The sequence below is a fragment of the Neopsephotus bourkii genome, unplaced genomic scaffold, assembly GCF_033783945.1.
Source record: "Neopsephotus bourkii isolate Nb327-2 ecotype Australia unplaced genomic scaffold, CSIRO-AGI_Nbou_v1 NB_1792, whole genome shotgun sequence".
NCBI classification, from domain to species: Eukaryota; Metazoa; Chordata; class Aves; order Psittaciformes; family Psittacidae; genus Neopsephotus; species Neopsephotus bourkii.
This window is the reverse complement of record NW_026902266.1, coordinates 3,107,474-3,128,743: the sequence shown is the minus strand read 5'-3', so window position 1 is coordinate 3,128,743 and position 21,270 is coordinate 3,107,474. Positions and strand designations below refer to the sequence as shown.

At 45.6% G+C, this 21,270-nt stretch overlaps 1 protein-coding gene across 7 annotated transcripts in view; it reads right to left on the bottom strand.

Annotated features, from left to right (window-relative positions):
* Positions 1–730: 730 nt before the first annotated feature.
* SUSD6 (sushi domain containing 6) overlaps positions 731–21,270 on the bottom strand; it is a 93,511-nt gene continuing 72,971 nt past the window's right edge. For all 7 annotated transcript variants that reach the window (XM_061380329.1, XM_061380330.1, XM_061380327.1 and 4 more), the window contains 4 exons: positions 9,423–9,620; positions 6,315–6,453; positions 4,714–5,135; positions 731–2,939 (listed from right to left, as the gene is read on the bottom strand). In XM_061380329.1, coding sequence (XP_061236313.1) covers positions 2,914–2,939; positions 4,714–5,135; positions 6,315–6,453; positions 9,423–9,620 — 785 coding nt within the window. In that variant the 3' untranslated portion in view covers positions 731–2,913. The remainder of the gene's footprint in view (positions 2,940–4,713; positions 5,136–6,314; positions 6,454–9,422; positions 9,621–21,270) is intronic.

Sequence of the window (21,270 nt, the reverse complement as noted above, 5' to 3'; positions counted from 1 at the left end):
TGAAACAAAACTAAAACACTCCCTCATCTGTGCAGCTTGCTTCCTTCTCTTCCCCACCCAAATTGTGTTTTTCTCTCCCAAACTGGCAGCTGTTCACTTTACAATACCAGAGAGAGGCAGGGCCACGCGATACGTGCTTTCTACTGGTGGAACAGGCTCCTCTCCAGGGGGAAGTCAGGCCTTGGGATCAGCTTCCAGATTCACTGTGGGATTCTCCCACCAACCTGATGGCAACACTAAGTTAGAGCACTGTCCCTTGCAGGAAAACAGGATGTACCCAAGTTCTACACCTTGACTGCTGAGTGTCAGTTTGAGCAGACAGGACCTTAGTGCATAGAGAGCAACTCCTGCTCCAACTTGGCTAGGTAGCAGGAAAGAAGTCAAAGTCTCATACTCTTCCCTCCATACTCCCTTCCTTACCACTGCACTCGCTTGATCCCTCTGTTTGTCCTGACAAACCAGTGAAAGAGACAATTTGCCCAAGCTTAGCCAATCTCCAAGGTAGAAAGTACGAATTAAATGCAAGCTTTCCCATGCTTATCTTCTAAAGTTCCAATAGCGGACGTGTAAACAACATTTGCCCCCTACAATACCTGAAGCTGAAACACTGCAGCCCATTGTAAAGGGACGTGGGATTTTCCCCATCCAAACTGAGCAAAAAAAATACACAAACCACCCAAACACAATTTATCAAATCCTTGTGTTAATGCAAGGTAAACTGAGCAAGGAAGAAGTTGAAAATACTGTATTTTTAAATTAATAACATCCCTCTAAAGCAAGGATAGGGAAAACTGGATTTTTCCATTCACAGGCACATGCTGTCCCAGGTGTCCTGGGATTTAACAGTTAATCAGGAACAGGAGCAGTGTGTACAATGGGTGGGTACTGTGGCTAATCCCCATTTCCAGGAACTGGAGCTAAGCCACAGTAATGTTATATATAAAGGTGTTGCATCACTTTTACCAAGTACTGTGTCTGTATGTTCCTGGGGCAACAAGGGTGAGGATGGTGAAGATCATATAAGCCAAAAGCAAAGCAGCAAAGACAACATCCCTATTTACCAGTACGTTACCACATGATGTGTAAGGCCATAACGTTTTGCTCCTTCAACTCAAAAATTTAGCAGCTTCTCACATGGCAAACACTTCCCTGGTTACTTCAAGATAGTTATGACAAGGTACGTGTATCTAAGAAGCCAACTCTTCCTGCTGAAACCAATCCCATGGGACAGCATCCAGACCTCCCTGGTGAAGAACCTTACAACCAACCACCACAATGCCTTTGTGACTGGATCACCTACCTCAGATGAATGTGGCTTCCTGCAGAATGAGAGCGCTGTTAACAGCAACCAGGATGTTCTGACCTGCTGTAGATAATGGTGGGGGCAGAGGTATATATATTTTTGGATTTTCTTTTCCCTGTTACCAGAACTTAAAATAACCTTCAAAACCTAGGTTCAGGAATAAGCTATGGTGTCCTCTAGCACTGCTGTCAATGTAGCCAGCCTTCCCTCACAGCAACAGGCAACTGTGCTGGGCTGAGAAGACTTTATAAACGCTGTTTACTCCCAGTCACAAGGAAGGAGCCCTTCTTTGTGGGCCTGCTGAAGCCCATTAGGATACAACAGCAGACTCTTGCTGTATGAAGCTAGGAAGACAAAGTAATCTCTGAGATGGCAGCTAACCGGGATTCAAGTACCAAGGTACCTAGTGTGGCTGGAAAGGTAACCTGGGATTGCCCCAGTGGCACCAGGCATTTACTACCTGTGGCATTTTTTTCTCTTGACATTTTCAAATACCTGAACCACTTCCAGATTAGATCTCAGAGTAGAGATACGACCTAAGGAACTTAAGCTTCAGTGCAGAACCACTGTAACTGAAAAAGGTTTTGAGACACACAGCTTATTCAGAAGAGAGGGGCCACAAATTTGGTACCAGTTCTGATGTCTCAAGTAAATGGGGCTAACTCAGAGTTAACACAGGGCTGGTTAACTGAAAGTCCCTTCCTTCAAGCTTTCCGGGCTCTGCTAACCACTGCCCACTCTCCAGGGCTCTTCTACAGCCTAACACCAGGAGCTGTTCTGGCACCAGAACAAAGCTGAAAGGGTTGTTTTGGTGGTGGTACAGTCCCAGCTTCTAGAAACATGGCATGATCAAGTGGGCTGCACCAGTAGAGAAGGAAGAAGGAGACACAAGTGATCTTCAGGAATGGACTCCTGTGGAAACAGTTTTGAAAAGGGGGCAGAGGGCATTCCTACACACTGGACTTCTCAGCCTTCAGTGCTCTATCAATTCTCAATGAACTGTTACTGCACAGCTAAGTTGTCACACAGCCCATCTCATTCCAGGCGCTTCTGGACATCACAAGCTGCCCCTTAACTGGGATCCTTCCCAAGCCCAGCTTCAGTCCCAGCGAGGCATTCTGTCCTGCCCTATCACAAAGAGGATGCTGGAAGAAGAGCCTACGTAACATATATATGTATATATAAACTGTCTGCACCCAGTGAGCAAGCGGCTTTAGCCACTGCTCTCTGAGCAGCGGAAGGGCTAGAGAGGCTGATAAGCTGCAACAAGCCGGTGTGAGGAGGAGAAAGGCACAAGAAAAGAGCAGCTCTTCAGAGACTGCTGTCAAACATCTGGCTGGGGAAGAGGAGAGGAGAGCTCAAATCCACTCTGTTCCTTGAGCCCCTGATGCTGATGGAATGGGGAACACTGCACCAACTCCACTGGTGCATCCAGGAGGCAACCTGGCGACATCCTTTGGATCTTCAGCTGAGGGCGTCTCTGCGTGGAGGTATCCAGGGCACAGCTCACAAGGACGGGGAAGGCTGCACAGAGTGCTTCTGTCCTGAAGGCAGGGGGAAGGGAAGAGGAAGAAATCCAAGAGGAGAAGGCTAGACAAACACAGCAGGCCTCATGCTTCCTTCAATAAGGGAATATCTGAATGGTGGGGAGAGAAAAAAGAAAAAGTAGTCAAACTTCTGCTGTTCAATGTCAACAGAAAAACTACTCTTGAAAGCAAGACAGGGTCGTGATAACACAGTCTTCCTATCATCATGCCAAAGCAGAAGGGACCTCTGTAGGACTGCCTCAACCTCCCCCTGCCAGCTCCAGCCTTGAAATATCTCAAAGGACAGCAAACTCCATCATGTCTCTGGGTGCCCACCTGAGTCCTGCACTACTCTCCTAGCACAAAATGTTTTCCTTTCCAACTGAATCTGTCAAACTACAGCTTGTGGCCACTGTCTCATGTTACATCAACTGGTGGAGAACAGTTTGGCTCCACAGTCTTTTCATCTCCCTGAAAAGTAACTGTTGGCTTGGCCCTTCGCTGTTTCTTCACCAGAGCAAAGGAGCCCAGCTCCTTCAGTCACTCCTCACAAGCCCTGTCTATCTTGGCAGGCCTCCAACAGATCCTGCCTAGTTTCTCCACATCTCTCTTGAACTGGGGGATCCCACAGCAATACGCAGTATTCCCAGTAAAGCCTCACCAGTGTTGTTTAGAGGAAGGTAAGAATTTCCCTTGGGAATGACAGTTTCTTTCTTTCCCATAACCTCAAAAATCTTTTCAGTTCCTAAAAATGTCCGAGGCATGTTTCTTACTGTGACAGGGATGGCTGGAAATACAAAAATCACATTTGCCCTTATCTAACTTGAAAAAAATACAACCTCATCCAGTAGCTGCATCTTCTTCATCCTTGAGCCATAAGCACAAGCCTTACAGTCTCCTGCTGCAAGGGGCAATCTGCTGCTCTACAAGCCTTAGACGCAATACATGTTTTCAGGCAGTGATAAAAATGCCACAGTGCAGAAGCAACATCGTCTAATTTCTACACTATGGACATGTTTTGTTAAGCTTCATTCGCGGATTTCCGCTGTTTAAGCACTTGAGGTTTAATGTCTGGCTCAGGACATGTTGCTATTGAACCTTTAGCAGAAATCCCCTTTAACTGTTTTTACTGCAAGGGTTCTGCATGGCATTACTATGGCTGTAGGGCTTGACACTATGGAAAGGAGAAGCTCTGCCCTAACCTACCTTACAAGCCAGTTACACTTCTTGCCTAAGACAAGCAAACTCTGTAGAAGCAACCTTAAGCTGCAGCTTCAAGTCAGCTCTGGCACTGTAGAGCCACTCTTTCAGGGCAGAACAGAAGTGGAGAATGCAAGATGCACTGGCTGTTTAACAGACTTGCCCCTTTGCCCTTACAGCACGATTGAGCACGTCCCTTTTGGATCTTCTCACATGCCATGGCTGCAGCACTGTGTGCACCATGGCAGTAAGCTGTTTACTTAAACAGTCTGAAAAAGAAGCCCAGACATCACAAAGAATGTGTATTCCAAGCATAACCTCCCACTCCCACTAACTTGTTTTGCACAAACACAGCTATTTTACTGCATTTGCACTGTGATGTTGGCATTTCTCTGCAAACCCTCTGCTAAGGCAACGAGAGTGAACAGAAGAACCCCAAAAGTCTTTCCAGGCTGCCCTGGGCTTCCAGTCTAAGTGCCACATACTTCAAAAGAAGGTATCAAAACACTGCTTTCACATATAAGTTGTGAAACATGCCATGGAGACTGGGACATCTCTTTTCAAAAGCTCCTCCTTTGCCTGACAGACATAGGGGCATTCCTTGCAATTCTCATTCTAGGTATTCAACTGCAGGACCTACTCTTACAAGGGTCTCATTCAGTGCTTGCTGCCCAAGTTACATACCATCTGTGTATTCCTCAGAGGAAGTGAGTGATAAAAGGCTCTGTATGTCACTGCTTTCTGAATCTTGGACTTCTTTGCGTACAGGTCTACTGCTAGCCATGCCAGCTACCCAGGAAGAGGTAGCAGCTTGATGCACAAGAACAGTTTCAGAGCGCTGAGAGCCACTGGCTTCACACAGTCCAGAATGTCCAGGGGTTTCATCTTCTCTTTCAAAGCTATTGCGAGCCCCTTGGTCCTGCTGTTGCATTTCTCTGGCTCCATTCTGACCAGCTCCCTCCGAGAGCACAATCTGCACTCGGGAGTCCGAGGGTGGAATGCAGTTCCCTGTGCTCCCATACACCGCTTCTTCATAGGATGGCAAGGCCACTTGGACACCATCCACCATGATGGAGACCTGATCTCCAGACACACCTTGGTCTCGCCTTAAGAAAAGAAACAAAAGGGGGGAGGAGGAGGAGAAGAAATCAAGTGGAGTATTTATATTTTAATACGTTACCATGAACTCCATGAAACTCCCACAGCAGAACTCCAATGCTCACTGCTGACTTACTTACAGGAGGACAAAACCATGAATGGTGGTTTAACCAAGTCAAGCAAGCACAGCCTTGCAGTCCTACTGTGAATTGCCATAAACATGAACAGGGGCTATAATTCACAGTGCCTGATGGATTTAGCAGTGAGAGCTGAAAAAGGTTACAATGCTTCCCACCTCACCTGCCTCCAGCTAAATCTGACAAAGATCATGATTCGGAGCCCTCTGCTGTCAGCAGATAAAAAACAAGTTCTGACCACTGCTGATTTCAGCTTGTTACACTGATATACTCTGCAACACCCAGCACTGCCTTTTCTGCCACCTTTGCTGCTGGTGACACAACCTCTGGTGGGGCAGCTCTTAAACTGGCACAGTGTGAACAACCTCAGCTCACAAATAACCCAGGCCAGAGTCCTGAGACTGAGTATTTCTTTTCCAGTGGTTTGGACTTCCTCAGAAAACGACAGGCTCAACGTCTCAACCTCCCCACTGCTGGACAGCCATGTCTGCTCTTCTTTAAGGATCACTAGTAGCTGGTTCAGAAGAGAGAGACCACAGTGGCTTTGCTGACCTCAGCCAGCAGCAGTGTTATGGCTGGGTCCCTCCTCCCATCCACAAACCCAGGACAGGAGGTTTCTCCTCCTACAGTGGGGAACAATGGCATATTTGCATGCTAATCAGCAGTACTGCCTGCATTCATGTCCATAGGATCTCACAAAGAGACTGGGGGAGATGCACATATATACCCAGACACATACTTTGGTAGCTATCCAAGGCTACAAGGCACAGGAAATTACCTATAGCCAGGTCAGTAGGGATCATAAGTTTTCACATTCAGAGCCAAGGACAAAAAAGCAAAGAAATCACTCATCAGATGCATGTTTGAATGGGGCCTGCAGCTGGGTATCACAGATCACCATTTTGGACTACTGCTGGGCCATGGGGCAGAGGTGCCACTGAGAGTAGGTAAGCTGCTCCAGAATGGATGTCTAAACCAAGTACCTTAATGTGTTTCTGTTGCAAAGAAACAGGATGCCTCCGAGTCCCTCCAAACCCCAGCTACACTTACCTGCTATGATGGAACGACTTCAGCTTTGGCTGCAGCAAAACAAACAGCACAACCAAGAGCAGTATCAGGGCAACAGAGCTTGCTGTGGAGGCTACTATGGACAGCGTGGGTACTCCGATTGTTGGAGGAGAGTCCTTTTCTACAAAACCAAGAGGAATACAAGGTAAAATGATCCACTCCTTTAAATCACTGTCATAAAAAAGAAAAAACATCCACATTGCCTGGTCTCAGGAATTACACTTGCGCACATATGTGAGGAACCCAAGTTCCCATACAGTAAGGGCATACCAGCTCTCTCACACAGGATGGTTCAGAGCCCAAGCTGACATCTCTACAACAGCTATACAGGGAATCTAAAACAGAACATGCACATAGGATCGTCCTTTGGAAAAAAACACAAAACAGAAAAGTAGTGCAAGCAGGCCATGGGAACTGATAGATGGTGGTAAGGGTCATGTAACATATAGATCTGGCTGAGCAAAAGCTAAAAAACGCCCTATGTCACCAGCAAGGCCACTAATTGTCTAGCACAATAAGCAGAATATTTTAGGCCAAACAATAGAAAAAGTTCCAAATAATGGGTTTTCTTGGCTGAAGGAACAGCCTCTCAAAGGAAGGGGTGGAAGTCACCTGGGTGGGTACATTTAGGACACAACAAGTATTCAGTTCCTCTCTCACACAAACATATGCCAGGAACAGAGAGGGAAGACAGCTGTTGCTTCAGGATGCAGACTTTTCAGTGTTAGATACATGTGCCCTGTTCACATTACCCCTAAGTTTCCTTAGCTGAGCCCTGTGACTGTATGGGAACCAACCTGGCTTTTAAAGGGCCATTGCAAGACAGGAATACATTGGGTGTGGAGAGAGAAAGGCCTACAGCTGGTATTGCTGAACACTGCATATCATACCTAGAATGCAACACTAGTTCTTTCACCTCCCTAGAGCAAACAGCTGCCTGTAAAAGTGTTGCTTCTGTTGCTAATTTATGTCTTTGGTAGAGATCTGAAAAACCTCACCTCTCCATCGGCAAATACTATTGTGTATTTCACGTTAGAGATATTCCCATGTATGCAATTCCTTTTGCTACATTCAACACATTCTTCGGGAGCACAGGTCTCAAACTGCACGGGGATGCAGGACACACATGCAGGTAGGGATGAGGGAAAGAGCAGCATGCAAACAGAAGAAAAAAAGCTGGAAGACCACTGGTTTTAAGCCTAGAGCCTGAAATCTATGCCCAAAAGAGGCATGTAAGCTGGAGGTCAAACCTACTGGTTATTTTGAACTTGTTTTCCTGAAATTTTCCAGAAGTAGCTTGATCTCTTAGCAGGTTAAAAATCCAAACCAAACCAACCACAACAAAAACACAAACAAAACCACACAAAAAAACCAACCAAACAAAGCCAACCCAAACCAAAAAAACCCACAATATTTGGTACATTTTTCTCTATGGCAAATAGATTTGAGTAAGGATCTCCATTTTCAGCATTACTAAGGGCTCTCTGAACATGTTGACAGGAAAGAGGGTGGGCAAAAAAGAGTGCTCCATTTTCAGCATCAGTACATGATGCTGTAGAACTGCTCACTATCCAGGGTACACTCCAGCACATTCACCATCTCATATTCCAACAAGATGCTAACTTGTACAATAAACTGTCAAAAGGCCATGGGGCTGACAGGCTCAGAGCTACACAAAACATCTGGTAACTGCTAGGAATTTCATTTACTCTACAAAGAGCAGGTGGGATCTTACTCGTTACCAACCATGTCTTTCTCATTACTGTCTCCTAATCTCATCCTCCTTCTAGCCCTGTGAAAAGAGACCAGCTAGTTAAACATCAGCTGACCAGCTGTTCAGAGCCTGTGCTGTGAAAGCAATGGCTTTTTCCCTGGGTCAGACTTCTGAGGCTCTGTATGTTTGATAAGGCCACTGACCCTTCAGAATGCTAAAGAAAGCTGAGAGATTTCTGCTCATCACAACACAATCCCTTCAGCTTTGATGTAGGCCAAGTGCCACCAGGCAGAAATGCCACCCAGGGAACACTACCTGCAATAGCAGAGCTTTGTTCTCCAGCCTGGGTGTAGCAAGAAGGAAGGAACCACTGTGGAAAGAAAGCTTATACTGATTTGAAAACCTCTTCAGGATCTGGTTGCTGCCAGGTGAACTCCCAGTTCCCTTCCTTATACATCACAGGAAGGGGCTATAGGAGTGGCTGTGACAGAGACACTGAGAAGACAGTGTCTTTGGGACAGGACAGGATGTTCCACAGATCGTAGGTATGCCGTGAGCTCCATAAAGAGCTTGAAGAAAGTACTTTCCTGTTTCCTTCTGATTAAGCTAACACATTTTGCTTTATGGATTACTGAACTTCATCCTGGAGTGCACACTTTGCTGATTCACGATGACTGAGCAGTAAAACTCCATCAACAAGCCAAACTTGAAGAGGGACGGCAGATCTCTCTTTATGCAGTACGTATACTTTTAAAACCAGAAAAGCAGCAGACATACTAAGAGCTGTATGATGAACAATTTCCTGCAAGCCTTTTTACTTTCCTGCTTTGATGGAGGAACTCCTGTTCAGCTGGGAGACACCCACAAAACAAAGCTGTCCACTTCCATTTGGAGAGAAGCAGAAACCATGTCAGCAGTGTTCTTTTCTGCCAGTACAGTGAAAAGCAGCACCATCAAGTTGCATGGAAAATTGGCTCTACACACTCACATATGCACTTGCACACGTGGACATACAGGTATGCCACAGAGGGAAATGTGCTGTCATCAGAAGCAAAACCAGACAGCAGGGACAATGCTTCAGTTTGGGCCCCTACCACTTCTGGGATGTCAAATTAAGAGGCTCCACCCAAGTAAAAAGTTGCCTCCTTTACACTCCTTTCCATGGGTTATCTCCTTGTGTTAGGGACTCTGCGCCTGCATCTCATGGGCTCTTACAGAAGAGATTGTGATTATGAGCCCAATTTATACAATTGCTGGAGTAATGAGAGGCAGCTGTATGGACTTCCTCAGCATCACACTGACACAGTGTTTAAGGGTAATCTGAAAAGCCAATGCAAGGGCAATTCTAACTTTCACTGGAGTCAGGGAGCACTCACCTGGACTAAGCCTGCAGCTGACTTCCATGGCTGGGTTCCACTCTCCATTCTTGCAGGTCAAGTATTTATAATCTCCTTTCAGCATGTAGCCTTCGACGCAAAGATACTCAATGACACTGCCTGATGTCAGAGGGTTGTTGCAGGGGCTAGGGTGGCACTTATAGCCTCCATTCTCAGGCTGTGGTGGCTGGGGACAATCTAGAGAAAACAGAAAGCATCATGGAGGATATATCAGAGAAAGACACCTGATGCACAGTAGATAAGGCACATAGGCAGACTTCCACCTGTGAACACCCAGTAAATCAAGAAGCTACCAAAACCAAAAGGAAAGACTGTTACATGATGGCATAGAACACTGTTGAGTTTCACCTCTGATGTCTTCTGTGATTGCTAAATACTGCTTATTACCCCAGTAGTACAATCTAGTCGGCAGTCATCAAACTGGAGATATTGTTGAACAGCAACGCAACAAAAGTTCCACATGAAAGAGGTGCAGAAAATCTTTGGCAGTATCTTTTCCCCAGAGGGAAACACAATCAGGCTTTCCTATTAGCCTGACAAGGAAAAAAGTGTGAGACCTCTTACTGAAACAACCAAAGAAAGCAAACATTCCATTATATTATGGGTACAATATCAAGGTACAGACATTGCCATAAGGCACCCTGGAAGCCACAATGACTTCAGCTATTTTACACAGGTATACCACCAACAGTATGGGAAACAAAGCTCTGCTGCAGTAGGAATAAATATTCTAGTTGACTTTAAAAAGGAACTAGTTATATGACAAAGGCATTTCTAAAAGCCCCTCTGTTTACCTATGTGAAGTCCGGAATGCTGAAGGCACTCTACAATTCTCCTTGCATCTCCCCTATGCTGACTAATGGTATAGACACAGCACACGCCAGGATTTTTCCTGTAGAATTTTTGATAGCCATTCGAATAAAACCAACAAACCACAACTGAGGAAACTGCACTAAACCCAGGATAGTCGTATTGAGTACAAGTTCCTATCCTCTGGCAGGTCACAGAGACCCTGCAGAACAGCCTCAACACTGTATCTGTTGGGGCTGAATGAGGGAGAAATCCATATGTTTTCCCTTTAAATCCACCTCAGCTTCCCAAACTTCACAAAAGAAAATACTGCAAACATCTCTCTTGAAAGATCTTGCAGCACAGAGAACCAGCTAACCCACCCACACCCTATTCCATCACAGTGTGGTGATCCAGGCCTGCCCGTAAACCCTAGAGCACGCATTCCCACCTTCTGCCTCTAAGTGTCCCACTTACTGTGGGACAAACAGCAAGAAACAGCTGGGCGAAGTTCAAGGAACTGGATTTTGGGAAAGGTCTAAGTTTCATTCCACTGTGGAAAATTTCGCTACACTGCTGCAGTGGAGGTGACCCTTGAACCTAATCACATGTGTGAATGCATCATAGGTACTGCCTTGTAAATGCCAGTAAATCCCGAGATGAAGTGCTGAGCAAAGCCAAAAACCCTCTGGTATGAGGTCTGCCAGCTTTATAACAGCAATTCAATTTACTTCTTGAGAGAAGAGGTTAACAGGGGTCTAAGCGCCAGCTCTTCAAGATGACTTTGTTCTTGAGGAGATTTATTCTTCAATAAGCTTCAGAGAAGCCACTGTTCCATGCCTCCGGAGTATTAACTGTTGCCTCTTCTGTTGCTTTATTTTTCCTTTCTGCAATAATTTCCCATTTTGTAACCAGTATTTTAACCCTTTGCCTTGTGAAGCTAAAACCTGCTTTCACTTTAAGCCTGTCCAACACTTAGGGTCAGCTGGGATCAGCTGAAGAGACAGCTTCAAGGCACATTTCACTTTCAGGCACATAGACACACACCCTGCTTCATCTGCAGCCCAGGAGAAGGGTTTCTTGCTAAATAGCAAGGAGCCATTTGAGCACCAGAAATCTTCTTAGCAATTTAACGTGTACCTGTCTAGGCAATGGTGGACAGCCTTGGGGAAAAGCTATTCCTGCCACAGCAGTGGACAAAACTCAGGTGCAGAGAGGACAACCTTCTAACACCTTTTTATGCCAAACGAGATGCCTGGAATTGCTTGTGAGTCACACACAGCATCTTTCTAACTGACTGCAGCAAACAGAGTTTGTTCCCCCTTCTCCTGGCTGTGACCATTGTGCCAGGAGCTCTTTTGGATCAGGCAGCAGCTCACGGTTTGGTTCCCCTTCTGTTGCAAAGTGACATCTACACTGATGAGTTATAAATACCACATCAGTCACTTACAGAACCCTGGCTTGGCCTCCTCACACAAGGGCTTGCAGCTACCCAACTGCAGTCTGGCTTTCTCCTCAGCTGCACTTGGCACACAAAAGGAGAGAAGCAGCTGATAAGTGTGTTGTGTCAGTTGTCCCTGATTCATCCTCTTCACAGGGAAGAGATTGCAGAATTAGTCACCTCTCCCTTCCCCCCCCCCCCCCCCATTCCCCCCACCTCTTTAGCTCATTTGTCTTCACAGCATCCAAGAGAGTCACAAGTATTTTAAAACATCACCTTCACTGTGATGGAAGAACACCCGTTTATGTGCTGAAGGAAAGATCTGATCAGGCAGCCAGAACACCAACGCCCTCTACTCTCAACCTGACTGAACACCTCTGGGCAGCCCCAGCTTCCTTGGAAGACCATGTGAACTGTCCTTTGCAAGGCACTCTGAGGGGAACAGAGCATCTCAGAGCCTGCAGCTTTGGAGAGGGCTATTAGACATTGCTGATGGCTTCAAAGACTGTTGAAGGTGGCCCAGGCAAGGGCAATTAGGTAGATACAATGAACTGGTGGTGCCTGAAAACCTGAGGAAGTCAAAATACCTCTGTTTGCTGCTGGACCAAGCTTTCTTTCCCTGGTATCTCTAACAGAGCTCAGCACCTCTGCAAACCAAGTCCCATCTCACTGTAACACAGGTACCCAGGAAGCTCAGAACAGACAATGCAGCATTCCACAGCAGTGACCGCTTCCTAAGTTTTCAGCACCCCCAGCTTTCACATACTCCATAATGAGTTTCTTCAAATTGCCTCCATACACACCATCTAAAATGGGGCTAACAGAAAAAAAGGTAGTCTGATTCTGCACTACCATTTATCTCATAAAACACCAGCAAAGCTTATGCCCCAAGTTTGCAGCCTGGGGCATTAAGTTTTGCTGATGTTCCATGAGATTGTAAAAATCAACCCCCTTCCCAATAGCCTCAGCACAGACTCACAATGGCACTAGGTTATATTTGAAATACAGAGAAACATGCAGGAATTTCATCAACTCCCTCCCTGAAACACATGTTCTTGGAAGCATCCCAGTGCTTATGAGACATCTTGATACAAACGTTCATGCCAGGTAGGGAAGAGAAAGAGAGCCGACTTATGGAAGTTATCAGCTTCCTAGGGGGTTACCAACATCCTACACTTGCATTTTGAATCATTACGCTTTGAGGACGCACCAAAACAGTGATTTTGAACACTGCAGCACTGTGCACAACAGGAGAAAAACTCTGCTCCCGAAGGCCCCATTTCTAAGGTACTGATGTTCATGACTGCTCCTGAGAGAGCTGGTTCTCTGCCAGCATACACTGCTGGAAAACAGGAAGGAGATAACAACTGACGAGAAGTCCAAACATTCTGAACTCTGTTCAGAGATAAGGAAACTGTCATTTCCAGATTGACAGGCAGAAATAAAGTTTCTGCAAGTGTCATTCTAAAATACTAGGTATTTAATATATAGACTGTTTTTATACACAAATGAGAAACTTTTAAGTCAGTATATACCTACACCTAGTTTCCTATCATATCATTCTGTGTCTATGTCACATAAGAATATACTGTCCACTTGCTTTCTCTTCTACCAGATTCACAGACAGCTGTGAGGGGTTGGAACATGGCTTCTTTTAGAGATGAAAAGAGATGTCAGTTGGCCAAACTGATTAACCTAATCACCAAAGGATGAAATGGACCTTCCATGTGCTGGCTGAGCTGAAGCTGAGCTACGGTCCTGAACACTGACCTGATAAAGAGCTACAAAACATTTCTGTCATAATGTAAAAATGACACAAACCCAAGCCATGGTCACAGATAATACCACAGATGGAAGCATGTGGTATATTGTGCACTGACATAAAAGCGAGGGGTTTATATACTCAAAACACAAACCACAGGAGCACAGCTGAACCTTGATCACCAAGAGTGAAATTCCCAGACAAGCAGATGATTTCTAAAGCCCAAGCAGGTCATACCTGTTGTGGCAAGACCCAAGTACAACACACTTCACTTACACATACAATGTAAGATTAAAACAGTCTGACTGGATAATGGCTACAGAACTATAAAAATTCCCTAGTTGTGACCTATGCACGGGCACAACACCCTACAAGAGGTGACTGACACGCACCTCTCTACAGTCCTGTTTTGCTTGGCACTGTGTTTCTGTTTTCAACTAGTAAGACTCCCAGATCCTAGCAGGAGCCGCACACCCCTTTTTCCTGCACCAAGCACCTGATCTCTTTCGTTGGTTAGTCTGACCACACAGAAATGAAAACCAAATCCTCCTTAACTGAATGCATTCTTATAAGAAAAAAAAAACCAAACGGCAACAACGAAAAAAAACCAAACCAACAACCCAGAACAAGACAACAAGAACAGACTAGATCATCATTGCTAGAGTGAGCAACTCTAGGTTTGCAGCTGGGGAGCACAAACTGTTGCATTGCTCACCTCTGGTGGGCAGACAGATGGGTACAATATTGCTTAACAAAGGGATGTTTTGCACTTAGACCAGAACCATTTATTCTACTTCTCCACAGCAAGGTGCAAAGGTCACTATAGCTAGAATGAGAACAGTTCAAACAAATCAGAGTTGCTGTTTATATGAGTCAGGCCCAAATCCCAGCAATTACAAGAGGAAGCTGGACTGAGCCTCAAGTAAATTCCTCACTGACTATATGAGTGCTCTAGCATGTCTGACCATCCTCAGAGCAGCGCCAGAGGAATCCCACATGTCAGTGCTGAAGCATTCTGAAGGCAATCCTGGTAAACAATGTCTGCTCCACTGGATCCCCCAAACATGTGCCCTGTTTGGATATGTTAACATCTCCTGACTTTTTAGACAATGGCAACTTTTGTGGGATGTGAAGACTGGAAATGGAAGATCCTAAGCTCAGTACTTCTCTTTTATCATCTACAAGACATAGTCCATGTAACTGATGTTACCGAGGCTCACAGAGGAAAAACATCCTACAAACAAAACCCACCCTCCTGATCTAACAAGGCAAACATTCCCCTGGCCAGTCTAGTTAAACCTGTCATGATTGTCTCATGCCAGCATGTCCTGCCTTCTAAGTAAACATCTTTGTGAACACAAAGCAACCAGTTAAATTGTCCTAGGACTAGAGGCCATACTATTTCCTTCATGCAAAATAGTAAGCAACTGAATGAATTTTGCTACCAAGAGCTCTGGCCACCTTTGCTAAGAGAAAAAGACAGTTTTTTTCTCTTTGCAGTTTCAGTTCTTGCCAGCAGGGGACTACCCAACCTCTCCACTAACCTGGTCATTTAATAAACCAATAAGGAAGCAATTTACCCCTCCCTTGGCCCAGTTCTTGGATCCCTTCTATTCAGGATATACTCCCAACCTCTGTCACCAGTAGGCAGGGAAGCATGAATGTGACCCAATCAGATAATGGTGCCACTACCATCCTTAGCCACAGCATCAGGGTAACCAGCTTAAGTTGCCAAGCTGACTTGGCAGCTTCTTGAGCAGCAACAAAGACAACACACCAGGCTCCCAGTGCTGCAGATAGACGGCAGTGCCTCAGCTTACACCTAACAGAACACACTGTCCAAGTTTCTATGCAAGTAACATTGGGGGCGGAAGCGGGGGGGCAGTTTTAAACACAGCTTTTTCTCCTAGAGAAACGGTCATCTCAAACCCCATCCCATTTGTTAGGGAAGGACAGATCCCTACCTAGCATATGATGAACTTAAAACCCCACTATATACCTAACTGGCTGAAGGAGAGAAGCCAGAGAGTTGTAGTCTATGGGGCGGAGTCTAGTTGGAGGCCTGTATCTAGTGGAGTGCCTCAAGGGTCGGTACTGGGACCAGTATTATTTAATATATTCATCAACGATTTAGATGAGGGAATTGAGTGTACTATCAGCAAGTTTGCTGATGACACTAAGCTGGGAGGAGTGGCCGACACGCCAGAAGGCTGTGCTGCCATCCAGAGAGACCTGGACAGGCTGGAGAGTTGGGCGGGGAATAACTTGATGAAATATAACAAGGGAAAGTGTAGAGTCCTGCATCTGGGCAGGAACAACCCCAGGTTCCAGTATAGGTTGGGGAACGACCTGTTAGAGAGCAGTGTAGGGGAGAGGGACCTGGGGGTCCTGGTGGACGACAGGGTGACCATGAGCCGACACTGTGCCCTTGTGGCCAAGAAGGCCAATGGCATCCTGGGTTGTATTAGAAGGGGGGTGGTTAGTAGGTCGAGAGAGGTCCTCCTTCCCCTCTACTCTGCCCTGGTGAGACCGCATCTGGAATATTGTGTCCAGTTCTGGGCCCCTCAGTTTAAGAAGGACAGGGACCTGCTGGAGAGAGTCCAGCGCAGGGCAACTAAGATGATTAAGGGAGTGGAGCATCTCCCTTATGAGGAAAGACTGAGGGAGCTGGGTCTCTATAGTTTGGAGAAGAGGAGATTGAGGGGTGACCTTATTAGTGTATATAAATATATAAAGGGGGAGTGTCACGAGGATGGAGCCAGGCTCTTCTCAGTGGCAAACAATGATAGGACAAGGGGCAATGGGTACAAACTGGAACACAAGAGGTTCCACTTAAACTTGAGAAGAAACTTCTTCTCAGTGAGGGTGACAGAACACTGGAACAGGCTGCCCAGGGAGGTTGTGGAGTCTCCTTCTCTGGAGACATTCAAAACCCGCCTGGACACGTTCCTGTGTAACCTTATCTAGGTGTTCCTGCTCCGGCAGGGGGATTGGACTAGATGATCTTTTGAGGTCCCTTCCAATCTCTAACATACTGTGATACTGTGATACTGTGTAAAAGCAGCACTGAAACTAAAAGCATGCATACAACTGGCATACACACCATTTTCAACAGCAAGAACTTGTTTTATAGACCCTTCCCAACTAACAGACAGGAAATTCACTGTCCAAGTTAGCCGCTTTTCTGCAGTGACATCCTGACTGCAGAACAAAAACAATACCACAAGCTCCTTTTTGGGTCAGGATTTTTCTCCTCTTAAACTAGGGTCTTGAGTCACACATAACATTTCCTTCTGCCTGAGGCAGAACTGGCATTTGGCTCCAGGCGTCTGCTGCAAAGCAGGAGATGACTGGGGGGGAGAAGACTAGGTAGCTTCGCTTCCAGTGTGAAATCTAGACAGGCAACATCCTTGTTTCTCCTCTTTTCCCTTGTGCCCACAAGCCAGCCTATATCCAGCAAAAGCCACTTTTGGAAGCCACTCCTCCCTCAGCAGCAGTTTGGTTTTAGTAAGAAGCAAGTGTTACCATTTCATGCCCTTTTTAGACTAGCTACATCAGCTAAACACCATCTTTTTCCAAAGCAAAAATCACTTCCCAGACAGCTGGTCTGCACACAAAAAGAACCAGATAGGCTCTGATCAACAGTACTGCCTCTTCCTCACCCACACCTTCCTTCCTCCCTGTTGACAAAGCAGTGACAAGGGGATGCACTGTAGTGATAGAAGCACAAGTGGTAAATGCAGAAGCAGTCACCTCCATCTGCATGCTCCAACTAGTAAGAATGCCAGCTTAATTTCTGAGTGCTAAATACCTTCAGGTTTCCAGCCAGTGATGTTTGCCTGGATGAACTCAACAGCTTTCAGCACAGCAGCTTCCCACTATGCACCCTCTGCTTCTGCATTGTTCTCCCCAGCCGAGCATTTGGATTAATTCCAGTGTCAGGCTAGGAAATGGCTCATCAAGTATTCCACAGATAAACGTCACTGCGTGTAGCAGCAGGTCTGTGCTGAACACTAAGAGCCACATGCTTTAGACTGGGGTTTCTCTTGGCAGGCTGGCTCTGAAAAGCACGGTAATGGCCTGCTCTGGGAATTATATTTGAGATTCTACCCTCTCCCAGTATCCGTAGGGACATCTGGGGGGACATTTTTTAGCTCATATAACTAAATTCCAACGTCTCCCACAGTCATTATAAAGCCTTCTCCCTAGAGGGAAGGTAGATCTTTTCCAATGGAGGTGAAGCATGTTCTGCTTCCTTTCCACACAGGTCGAGGTGTTAGTGGGATTTCGCCTATTGCCCACAAGTGTGCTAACCCATGTGTTTTAACTGTGCAAATAAGAGTAGCTGCAGATACAGCATCTGAAAAGGGACCCAGACTGAAGCTATCCTCTGCCAGCTGGAAGGAGCTGAGAATTCAGTATGTTTCTAGCCAGAGACAGCATTCACACCATAGAAGACAGATTACCAGATGCCCAGGTTTTCCACTGGTCTGTAATTTCTGTGGTGGAGATGGGGACTGGAACCAGGGAAGAGATTTTGAACCCTCTCTTTTACAGCACTCTGGCTTTCTCTAGCCCATGAGCAGATGGGTGATTTCCCACAGGGATAAACCCGAGACGGCAGCTGATGCCAGGGGCCCAGGCACAACAGCTGAGGCTAAAGGACCTCTTTATATTTTACTTAGAGGAGGCAGAAGTCAACAAAAGGCCTCCATTGTGAGCACACGCACTTCTCGTCGACCCTGCCCCTGAAATATTTTAAGCCTTCCTGAAAAACACACTGCAAAACATAACCCTCTTTTGGGTTCTGGGTATTAACCAGGTGCAAAAGTCCACCGAAAAATAAGCTCTCTGTCTTTTCTGGCTCCAGATGCTGCTTACTCTGAAGCCACTGACAGAAGAACAAACTGAGCAGGACTGGAGCCTTTATGACGAAATTACGGTTTCCCTAGCAAGGACATACCCTGAAGAGGAGGCTTATTTTTCTTTATGCCATAATGTGGGTAAATGAGAAGAAACCAAAGCAGAGAGATCTGTATATATAATCATATAGCAGTGCATTTATATAATTAGACACAAGCACACTGTGTACAGTAACAGGCACCCCTCACACAGCCATCCCCTACACACCAAAGCTGCCTCATTTATTTATTTTTTTCCTTAAGGGCAGGGGGAAGAAAAAGCAAGAAAGAAAAGACTCTAATTGCAGCCTTCCACCAATGCAGTCGCCATCTGGTAACTCAAGAGACACATGGAGCCGAATTATCTTAATTAACATGTTACAACAGTATTTAAAAAAACTCTATGCTTATTAACACTCAGCTGTGATTAGCCAAGCATGGAGGAAGCCTGCTAGTGCAACATTAATTATGGGTCTTGTCTATCTTTCTATTAGAAATATGCTTTTTTTCCCCCCAGTGGCTTATCTCCTAAAAAGAAAACCATTAGCATCAAAGCCTGCTCTAAAATGCAAATTTTATTTACATTCTCCAACAGTCAAAATGTTTAGGCTATATGAAGCTGCCAGGGGTGCTTCTAGAGCGCTACAGATTGTCTCAATAGCAAATGTACTTCTCTCAATTTGCCCCTTGGAAAGCTTTGGTTCAGTTGGACAACTCCCTTTCTCACTGAAATTTCAGAACCCCCCCCCACAACATTTCATGCCTTTCGAGTTCCTTTTGGCCTCCAAAACAGGAGCACAGACTGCTGCATGCTAGGCAGGGACAACCAAGACATAGGACTAACAAAAACCCATGTCGGTGACAGGAAGATTTCTGTAATGGAAAGCAGCAACCAAAACACGACTGCACTCCAGCAGCAGATTTGTCTCCCTAGAAGAGTGCTGCTCATTGTGACAACTGTATTATTTTCCCTGCTATAGGCCTACCTGTAATGCGCTCCCCTCAGATACATTCCCAAATGATTCTGCCTGACAAACTCCAAGACTAACACTGCCAAATTCCTCAGACTTGGCTCTGCATTATGTTTGCACAGGGCTGACTGCAGCAGAGCTCTCATCCGCACCGGGCATTCTGGACATCAGGATAACACCAGATCGTAAGACAAAAACCTGGTGCTTTTAAACAAAGCCAGGATGGATAAATTAATTCCGGAAACATTTACAAGGAGGGGGAAACAAACCAGGAACAACTGCAGAAGTGTTTTTAAGATCTTCTGATAAAGCAATCTTATTGTTTTGCACACACACACACACACACACACACACACACAAAACCACGCAAACACTAATCAGTAACTGCTGTTGGTGATGTGTGTGGAAGCTCATGCAGCTTGCTTAGGTCCAGTAAGGACAAAAACCAGCTGACCAGTTTAATACAGAAACCTGCTCTCCCCGCGGGCACGGCACAGCACAGCTTTCCAACTGGCACATGTTTCATTTGCTTTTGTTTCCAAAGGCTGCTTCTGGCCTCTCCGTGCCTTCTTCCAACCACCCTATAATTACTTCCACGTGTTTGGAAAAGGAAATTAAGCAAGTGTGTAACAACACTTTGTATAATCGGCAGGGTCCTGGATTCTGGTTTTGAAACCCAAACCCAGTCATAAGTCCTACCCAGACAGTTCTGTGGGTTCCCTGCCCCCCCCCCCCCAAATAAAATATTAAGAGGGTTCCCCTAAGGAAGTTGCATATGGGTTTTAGTTTGAAATTCTGATTAAGAAATTTAAGGAGTCCAAATCTTCCTTTATATTGCAACGAGGAGGTTATTTAAAAAGGTAACAAGAACTTGTCAAAATAATTTGATATTCTTACAAAAAAAAAAAAAGGCTTCTGCACAGAAGCTTACAGCACCTACTGTGTAGAGGCAGGGTAGTAAAAAAGTTATTAACGTGGCATTTGAATTCAAATTTAACATCCACTGTCCTCAATTACTGCTGCTAATTTTAAACTTCACTCTTCACACAGCTTTGACTGCTCATCTTGTCCCTACTCACCTCTTTCCAGAAACCTACAAAACTAAAAACTGGTCTCAACTCAGAGGTAACCTGCACATTTACCCTGCTGTTTCCACCCTAGGTGAGTTTTCAATTTGGGTATGATAATCCCCCAAAGCTGTCATTTAGGGTAAAAGCCTTACACACGCTCTGGATTCTGGTCTCAGGAAAAGCATCTGACTCTTCAACAAAAACAATAAGACACAATAGGAAAAAGCATAGCTATCAGATGCTCATGCTGATGTTGGACACGAGGTTTTGACAGGACAGGGATGACTGGTTTGTGCTGACTCGTCTGTAAGTCCTGACTGAAATAAATAGTCCCTCTGCTGACACTAGGTGAGGTCACCGGGGAAATACACCTTCAAGATATGGCAGAGCAAAACTCATCTCTACCAGCAAGTGACAAGAAGCCTGCAATTTAGCAGTGCCACAGATTTACAGATGATTACAAAACATTTCTACTCCCTAAACTTCATCTTAGTACAGTAATCAGGGTCCTTTCCTGGTAAGGCCTTAAAAGTTCTTCTTATGGCAGTTTCCCAAAATACATCTCTGCTGCAGGCTCCAGCACAGCCACTCAAGCTCTGGTAACGCTAGCAGCAATAGGAGGCCATTGGTGTCCTTCAACTGTGAGGTGGAACTCCGGCAGACACCACAAACCTACTCAAACAGCTGGCTCCCCCTTACCTAAGAGGCCAGCTTGTGCCTACCCTCTAACCCCAGTTCTGCCATGGTTTATTCTGAGACTTGATGCAAATTACTGCAGAGTCATGTATCTACTCAAGAGGCAGGGAGCAGAGATGGGGCATGAGAAGCTCCAAAGTAAGAATTTCAGAGTTTAGAAAGGAGCCCTGTCTTCTTAGCTGTGCACGGTGACTGAA